Here is a 9,089-nt window from a genome sequence, read left to right on the forward strand (position 1 = left end):
TGCATTGCAGTCCGCAGGCCTAAGATAATCCGTACACGACGGCTTTCCTCCTGTCACATGGCCTGTGACGAGCACTAGGAGTAAGACGCTACGCCGTATCGCATTCGGAATTCCGGGTTCCGGATTCGTAGGGGAAAAGATAAAGAAGCTGTTGCTACTTGTGCTGTCATCGGTATCCCACGCAAGAAGGACGAAATCGCTGCTCATTGCAGGATCTAGCTACGCAGCGCTTCCCCTGATTGAGTCGCACGTGTCGCGTTATGACACGGCCAATAAGTCATGGCCACAGATCGATATGCATCGATGATTGGCAGGAGCCACCCTTTCACTTCTCACGTCGGGGCTCTTCTTACGGCTATGATCCCAAGATGTAGAGCCTTTAAAGCCTGCGAGTTCTTTTCGCTAACATTTGCCAACGATGTAGCGCCTGCTGCTGTGCCTTTACGCCTCTCCCTTCGAGACTTCTCTTTGGAAACCGGAAGCGGGCGGGCCCTCCTCGCGTGATGTCGGTTGATTCCCATTACTCGGTGCGTCCCCGTGTAACCGTGGTGCAGCCGTTCTATTGTGCATCTTCCCTGAGTCGGCTTGATAGACCACGACAGCCTCTTCCTTATCCTCGAGGGGGTGTGATTCTGGAGCTGCGGATACCTGAGCCGTTCTCCAAATCCGAAGACTCACGGTAAGATAACCTCTAGGCTTCGATATGTTGAGCAGCCAACTCTCTCCTGTCATTGGCTTCATTGTTGTTGCCGAGATATCCGTTACCGCTTCACGCTTAGATATAAAAATAAATGTTAGTTTAGTATTATGCAACTGATGATGCGCACTAGAGACCGCTTCTGCCCTACGAAAGGTTCGGTTTTTTGACGTGCACTGGTGCCACTTCACAACCTACAAACCGAATATAATAAGCTTAAACCCATAAATCTAAACCTACAAACCCATAACTATAAACACATAGCCATGAACGTGTACGCATAAACCTAAGCCCGTAATTGTATATCCATAAATCTAATCCCCTTCAAAAGTCCAGATATCTGAAAAATTGCTTCATACTTTTCATCAGAACAAATGGAAACCACTTCACTGTTATGGGGAGCTGTTCGAATCTCAGGCCCGATGTTGTGTGTGTACATCAGAGCTTGAGAGAGGGGGGGCGAGGGGGGGGGGGGGGGGGGCATGCTGAGCAAGCGCCGCGTGGCGGCTTTCCGGGGGCTCCGCGCTTTCACGGAGCATCTCGAGCTTGTAAGTCAGTTTTGCTCCGAACGATCGATAGGGCACAAGGAGTTCAGCGATTATAGAAGAGCCTAACGAGTTCTAGTAGTTTGGTTACCAGGCTCTTAAACTCCAAACGCCTTGTAAGCAGAGTGTCTGTTTGCTGCGACTCGCGGAATTACTCTGATCGGTTATCACGTGGAATACGTGCGACAGAGTATCGGGAGCTCAGTGTAGTAACAATTTTGACGACTAACTGTAGCCTTGTAATTGGTGGTTTCCTTGCCCTGATAATTGGCAGTACAACAGAGAAGGTTGACGTCAGTGCGGCACCTCTGTAAGAATCAGTAATTTATATTCCTCTTAAGTTGGCGATAGTGCGTAAGTGGTGTGTGTGTGTCTCTGGGTTGGCAAGCTTGAAAAGAAAAGCCGAACGCACTGCGTGCATTTTTTAAGAAGACCGACACGTGGTCGTGAAGCGTGCACTTTGACCAGCAAAACGTTCAACTTATTACACTTCTACGTTATCCGCGGTCTGCCACTCTTTTAGCAGCAGCCCACGTATGACGAATAAATGCACACGTTGTGGTGAATGGCGCGTGGTAGAGCCTCTGGCCGTTACCAGACACCAAGGCTAGCCGCAGCTAGCTCACGCTCGCGAATCTTAGCGAAAGCCGAGATGTAAGGTACGTTCAGCAGAAAAGATGAGGATCCTCTCTGTACGTTCGCCTACCGACGATTTCTTCAGTGTGAAGGAACGTCGGTAATACAGTCCACTGCACTACCTTAGCGTTACAGCAAGGTACAGCTCTCTTCTCCCCACATAGGTTCGTCGTCAAAGCCTGAAATCGGAAGCTCACAGTTCAACTCGAAATATTCATTAGCTAACTGTTTTGGCTTCGCCGACCCTTCCTTTTTCTAGACGTCAGCGCCAATAGACGAAGGAGGACTGGATCGTCCCTCCCTTCTCTTCTTTTGGGAATTATTTAAAAATAAAAGATCTGTTTTTTCAGGATAGACGAAAATAAAATTGAAAGTGTACACTTTCTTTGCGATACTCGATCTGTACAACCTCATCCGGACCCTGTTAGATCCCTGTATTCAACGATTTCTAACACTGGTTCTATCACTCTTTTCAATTTCGAAATGATTCAGTGGTTGACGTCGTTTCCTATTGTCTTGTTTTACATATGTTTTCGTTCTTCTACACTCTTTTTTATCCATTTTAATTAACGAAAAACTAATGGAGTTATACTAACTGACAACGAGCTCGAACTTTACTTGTACTACAAAGTGAACAAACTATAATGAAACGCACAGCAAGAGCACGAACTCCAACACAGGAATTAATGCAGTGTATAAAATTCACACCTACTTAAGAAATCGTATCACTCAATCAAGCACTTCTTTCGTACTCGCCAAAACTTCGCGCGGAAGTGACTAGAAAATGTAGTACCTTCATTATTTACAAGAATTTCATCTTAATTTCTTAAAAGTATGTTGTCAAATGGATACATATCCAAATTATGTAAAAAAAGTCGGTTTTTTCGATTTGTCAAGGTATTGTTCCTTGCTAATGGAACCAGAAAAAAATGTATGATCTCAATTAATCTGGCTGAAATAATTGGTTGTATTAGAGCAATCGGCTCATTTGAAATTTCTTTTAATTATATATTGCATCGGTACAAACGAAATGTAACGCCAGGGTGAAAGGGGTTTTCTGAAAGTGGCATATTGATTGCGTAAGAAATACTATTTGATGTGAAAAAAGAAAAAATTAAGTCAAGTGTAGAATTGTTGGTATTGTAACGTTCCGAACGACCTGAATGAGCGGAGGCATGTTGCTCATGGAAGAGCGACTTTTCATAAAGCGAAAAGAGGGGACTTTGTGTGGCGTACGGTTAAAGATTGAAATCTACAGGCCTAAACCTTTTTTTGCAGCGATAGCTTATGTAACAATTTAGCCTGTTTTATTTAAGCAATTATTTTATTGGTAACCTTAACAATAATTTCTAACTTGATTTAACAACATTTACTATTATCACGTATATGATTATCATGTACCTCCGACATATCATTCTAATATCATATCTTCTGCTTTTTCTTTAAACAGGGAGAGTGTTACATATATACACAAACGTAGCGTTATCAGTACGCGAGCTGGAGGCTTATCGTGTGTCAGTGTCTTACAAACCATGATAGTATTAACTAAAAACGTTTCACTCTCACGAAAACATGAAATAAAATAGAAAATTTATTCTGTTTCGCTACTCTCACAATAAACGATGGAAACATTAACCATACAGATAAAACTTCTTCATTCTTTTGTTGATTGAATACTTATGAATTCAAATTAATAACAATTATACTTTTTTTATCTGATATACCTAATACGTAAAGAATCACTTTGAAAAGGCATTTTGAAAGTCTACACTACAAAGATTATGTGAAACGATTATTGTGTAATTCTTTTTGTATTGTCAGCGATAGTTGACTATTTCGAAGCTTGGTTTATGTCTTGTATTTGTTATTAAGACTCGAAATTACATTCAAATCAGGAACCTTGACTAAATTAACACAAACGATTTCATTAAAAAGTCACATCAAATGTTCGAACCAAAAGAGGAACCAATGCAAACTTACTATGTAGAGCGGAATTAGTGCCTACAAGATCATATACTTCAATTCGAACATTTGATGTGACTTTTTCACGAAATCGTTTGTGTTAATTTAGTCAAGGTTCCTGATTTGAATATAATTTCGAGTCTTAGTAACAAGCACAAGTTATTATCACCCATTTAAGCAGGTTGTCATTTTTTGTTGAAATTTTCATTCCTTTGCCTTCAAAGTCATCCGAAGGCCATGATATTCTAAGTTGTTGAATTCGTTTTGATACGGGCTACTATACTGTTAAGTCAAAAACACAAAGTGCCATTTAAAAAAATGAAGGTGCCCTCGACAATAATAATAAAAACAATTGGTAATTATATAGATTAGGGGAGCCACCTCCGATTTCAATGACCTTGGAATACGTTCAAGGTCATCATTCTGAACAACTTTTCCCTATACATATACCCGACGGTGTCCTTTAGTTTTCGAGATATTCGCAACAATGTTTTCAATATTGAAAAAAGTGATCGAAATAGGTCTGGGTTAGATTTGTTAGCGAAAGCTTCTGTTTACCTTCCTTCCTGAAAACTATATTGTTGATATTTCTTACGATGCCGACAGAACTCGAGGAAAGATGGTTTATTATTATGAGTTTCGAATAAATCGTTGTAACGTAATGTTGTGCATTGATTAGCACAAAATGAAATTTTTCGAATTTCTAGCATTAACGATGCGATACGATGACCTAATACAATATTTGTGCGAGAAAAATGTTCTTCGTAATACAATAAAGTGTCCGCGATGTGAAAATATTCAACACTTAGATACAAAAGAATTAATTCTTCATTGCACAAATCATTATTATAAACAAAGAAGAAAGCGTAAACCGTCACGTTTAACGTGTAATTTTAAAATTACTGCGCTCCACGGAACTTGGTTTTCGATACCACGTCTAAACATTGATGTATCTTGTCGAATAATTTGTTACGTTCTAATTATGAATGCCCCTCGTTAGATGTTTCTTCAAAAAGAGCTTAATATTTCACCAAATGCCATAGTTTACTGGATCAATTTTTGTCGGGAAGTAATTAATTTAAACAATTTTACTACTTTTGTTTTCAAGGTATATTCTATTAATAATTATTAATTGTTTATCTCATGTATAAATGGTTAATAAATAATGAAACTCCAATTGGTGGAAATGGAGTTATTGTAGAAATCAATGAAGCCAAATATAAACGTCGAAAGTATAATCGTGTACGACTTATTACGAGATAATCGATTTTCCGTGGTATAGACCGTGACACAAAAAAGATATCTGTAGTACCAATTCTGTCCCGTAGAGCAGAAGTATTAGTGCCTCTTATTTTAAAAAAGATTGCTCCTGGAACAATAACCCATAGTGATTGTTGGAAAGCATATGAACAAATTAAAAAAAATATATATCAACATTTTGTAGTGAATCATTCAAAAAATTTCGTTGATCCAATCACAGGTGTCCATACCCAGAATATTGAAAGGGTATGGAGAGATATTCGTGGCAATATTCCTAGGTATGGTCGTAGAGAATATCATTTCAACCACTATCTGGCAGAATTTATATTTAAAGGGACATTCGATTTTGACGAACGACTGGATGCTCTTTTTCAAGTAATAGCAGATATATATAAAATAACTGAAGATATAAAGGAATGAACAAGTAGGAACGTGTCTATTATGTATTATAATAGATTAAATCTATTATTATTTAAACCACTCCTCGCTAATGAACCTAACGCAGACCAACTCCGATCACACTTTTTAATATTGAAAACATTTTTGCGAATATCTCGAAAACTAAAAGAGACCGCCGGGTATATGTATAGGGAAAAGTTGTTCAGATTGATGACCTTGACAACATATTCCAAGGTCATTGAAATCGGAGGTGGCTCTCCTAATCTATATAATTACCAAAAACATTTCGAACTTTTTTTATTGCAATGTGTAGCCAATCGAAAACTGATCAACTTTTGTCTAAAGTAATTTTTTGTCAGATTATCGCAAGTACTTGAAAAATCGTGAAAAGTGTTACGTGGGACACCCTGTCTATCGACGTAGCACGAAATGTGTTAACGGATATATCACTTATGCAGTAACAAAAAGAATTTGTAACTGCAATTTCGACATTTCTGAAGAGACCACTTGTAGCACAGTTCCTATAGAAAAGTTAAATATTATAGTTATGAAAACTTCAGCATTGGAGATTCCGTCATATAGTCCCGCGTTTGTAAAAATAAGAATGTCGTAGAAACTAGACAGACAAGCAAAAGCGCAACGTAAATTAGTCAATTTGGTACATAATCCACGAACATTTTTATAATATACCAAAAGGTTAGCAGTTAGTTTTTTTTTTGTTTTGTTAAGTTGTCGCAAATGATTGCAAATCCTGGGAAATTTTCATTACTTAGGTGTAGAATCCTGGAATATTTTTGCTGATCTTTGATATTTACTTCCGTTTTTTAAAAACGCTGTGATGTCAGATTTGGAATTTAAGATTACTTGAACTAGACGAGAGCACTTGTCCATTATTGTGCCAATCTTGCTGACCTTCGTATTAGAATTGTTCAGTAGATAGACAGAAAACATACTTCTTTCGGCATCAGATTGCAGAAGCGCAAGGATCTCAGGGGCAACTGAGGCATCTCTAATGAGATTGAGACCGCTCCTTAGAGGTAACGAATGTGCTTTAGCTGTCAAGAGTAGTTGATGCTCCATTGCAGGTTTACGTTTGCCATTTGAGTAATCTTTATGATACGCGCATTATGATGATTCCAAACAAGTGCAGTACGAGCGACATCTTAGAGTCAGCTGACGTACTGAGTCCGGTTAGATCGAGACCGCTCGACTAGGGATAGCAACCATTCTAAAGTGATTTAGTAGATTATGCTCTTTTAAAGGTTATAGTTTGTACTCGCCATAAGCAAACAAATCTCTTGTTAACAAGCGTTAGAGTTCGTTTCGCGTCTAACAGATATTTACACATTACATGCGGGTATATTTCGCCGCGGACTTACGCGTACAGCGGATGTTTTTTCGTTAATCTCCCGTGAGTTTGGTCATTCAGTAAAATCGCAATAAGTTGTTCTGCAGCTAGTAATTCGACAAGTTAAACTTCTGGGAAGAAACAATGCAAACCGTTGTTTAGCAACTCAAACACCACACATACAATGCCCATCGTATTTATACGATACCCGCTTTGTAGCACAAATCTACTAAATATGTACTTTTACGTGACCCGCGCTCCAGTGACAGAGAAAACCGAAAAATTTACAGATGCTTAGACAATTAAGCAAGGATTATTATTTCACGACTTTAGACTGTTCCGAGATTATAGCCACCTATAGCTTTGATAGTGACTGAGACATACGAGATAACATCCATTTCTCAAACACACATACACACTCATAACCTCAATTTTTGTTATAACCGGCAGATAGATATACAATGTGTGTGTTTTATCCATGAACGCTTCAATATCTGAAGAAATATTGGCGATACAAACAAATAGTTAAGACAAAACTTGTAGGATTCGTAGGGGCATATATGGTGCCTATACCAAATTGACTCTGTGATGACCTTGAAAATCTGTATGAAGGTCACGGGTACATTTTTTAATGGAACGCTATCTTCTTTTATTTTATATTCATATAGCTGACGTTAAAACATTTTCGAAACACTATCTACATATGTATTTTGTGCTATCCAATCTGGAGATATTAAATAAGAAATCTTATGCGCCGCTAGCATTAGCGTTATCCGATGTACACCGCGCGGAGGTTGGTCTGTCGGACTTTGAACATCATGCTGGCTCTAAACAGAGCCGTTTGTGTATTTGCATTGGTTTGTATGTTTACAAACAGTCGTACCTAAGTTTTCACTTGCCCTTCAACGTGTTGCCCATCAAATATGATACACTTTTCGATTCTTCTTAAAAATTCCTTTTCCACATTTTTTAACATTTCTGGTATTATTCTTTAACATGCGCTTGAGTGGAGTGCGTAAGACTGGATGCCAAATTAACATTTCAGGTATACAACACCTTTAGCCCCTGGGATACGACGGCACAAGCCAGCGGCTGTGTCTAAAAAAGAAATTCATTTATGATACGGCAAAGAATCTTCCAAACAGGCGCTCCATTGTAATGTAATGTGTGTATATAATGTGCTCCTTCGAACTCTACAAGTTTTGTCTTAACTATTTTTTTGTATTATCAATATTTCTCCAGATATTGAAGCGTTCATACATAAGACATACACACTGTATATTAGATAATAATTAGGCTCGGTATATCCTCACTTTCTGTATATCTAGAAAATAATCACGAATATTATAACCTCATTTTCTGTTATGATCTCAACTAATATACAGACTGACTAGATTAGGTACTAATATTGTATTAATGATAGGATAGAATAATATTTATTGTTGAATAAATTGTTTATGAAAGATCTAAACTTTGGATTTGCCTCCTTAACTGCGCGCCATATGAACCCCCACCCTTCGTCCATCGGAAGGCTACACTTCCATGAAGAGAGTAGCATCGTTTTAGGTACGTTACACTTACCTGGTTTTTCACAGTCTCTAACATTGCAAAGGTCTTGAAATATATAAGGATCGGTAGTATAACACCAAGTGCCAGCAATATTGCGTGATGGATTTCTACAATAATTACTAGCGTCGTCAGCACTTCCATCTGGGTACAAAGTATCATTAAAGTATTCTCTATCTTTAGACGTCAACTTTACACTTATCGTAGTCGCGATTTTTCGAGTCGTTGTACTCAGTTCAAGTAATGGATATGGATCATAAGGTTTGAATTTTTGTTGTTTTATGACACTTGGTCTGCGTGTCCGTTTTGGAATTGTAGCTATTGTCGATCGGTCTGTCTTTGAACCCAAATCATGTTCAACTGGCCATTTGTCACATGTGTATCCTGCACGTGTCTTCGACAATGTTCCTACATAATCGTTTGCAGTTCCAGCCATACGACAATCTAAAAATTGAATATGAAGTTAATAGCTTTTTCTAACATTTATAATCTAGCAGTAATATGATATAGTTTACTAATATTCAACAACGTAAACTTCTGAGTTCCAGACATCCAATAATACAAGGAGAAAATTATATGTATTAGTCACGTGACTAAAGAATCGTATACATTTTACAAACAGCTTAGCAATGATTTAATATTTTTCTATATTTGTTATTGTTAAAACATACGTAGT

At 38.1% G+C, this 9,089-nt stretch overlaps 1 protein-coding gene across 1 annotated transcript in view; it reads right to left on the reverse strand.

The window, feature by feature from the left end:
• Nucleotides 1–8,849, reverse strand: part of LOC143187497 (uncharacterized) — a 28,573-nt gene extending 19,724 nt beyond the window's left edge. Inside the window, exon 1 of the mRNA XM_076391708.1 lies at nucleotides 8,429–8,849. Coding sequence (XP_076247823.1) covers nucleotides 8,429–8,849 — 421 coding nt within the window. The remainder of the gene's footprint in view (nucleotides 1–8,428) is intronic.
• Nucleotides 8,850–9,089: the final 240 nt, after the last annotated feature.

The sequence above is a fragment of the Calliopsis andreniformis genome, unplaced genomic scaffold, assembly GCF_051401765.1.
Source record: "Calliopsis andreniformis isolate RMS-2024a unplaced genomic scaffold, iyCalAndr_principal scaffold0048, whole genome shotgun sequence".
Lineage (NCBI taxonomy): Eukaryota > Metazoa > Arthropoda > Insecta > Hymenoptera > Andrenidae > Calliopsis > Calliopsis andreniformis.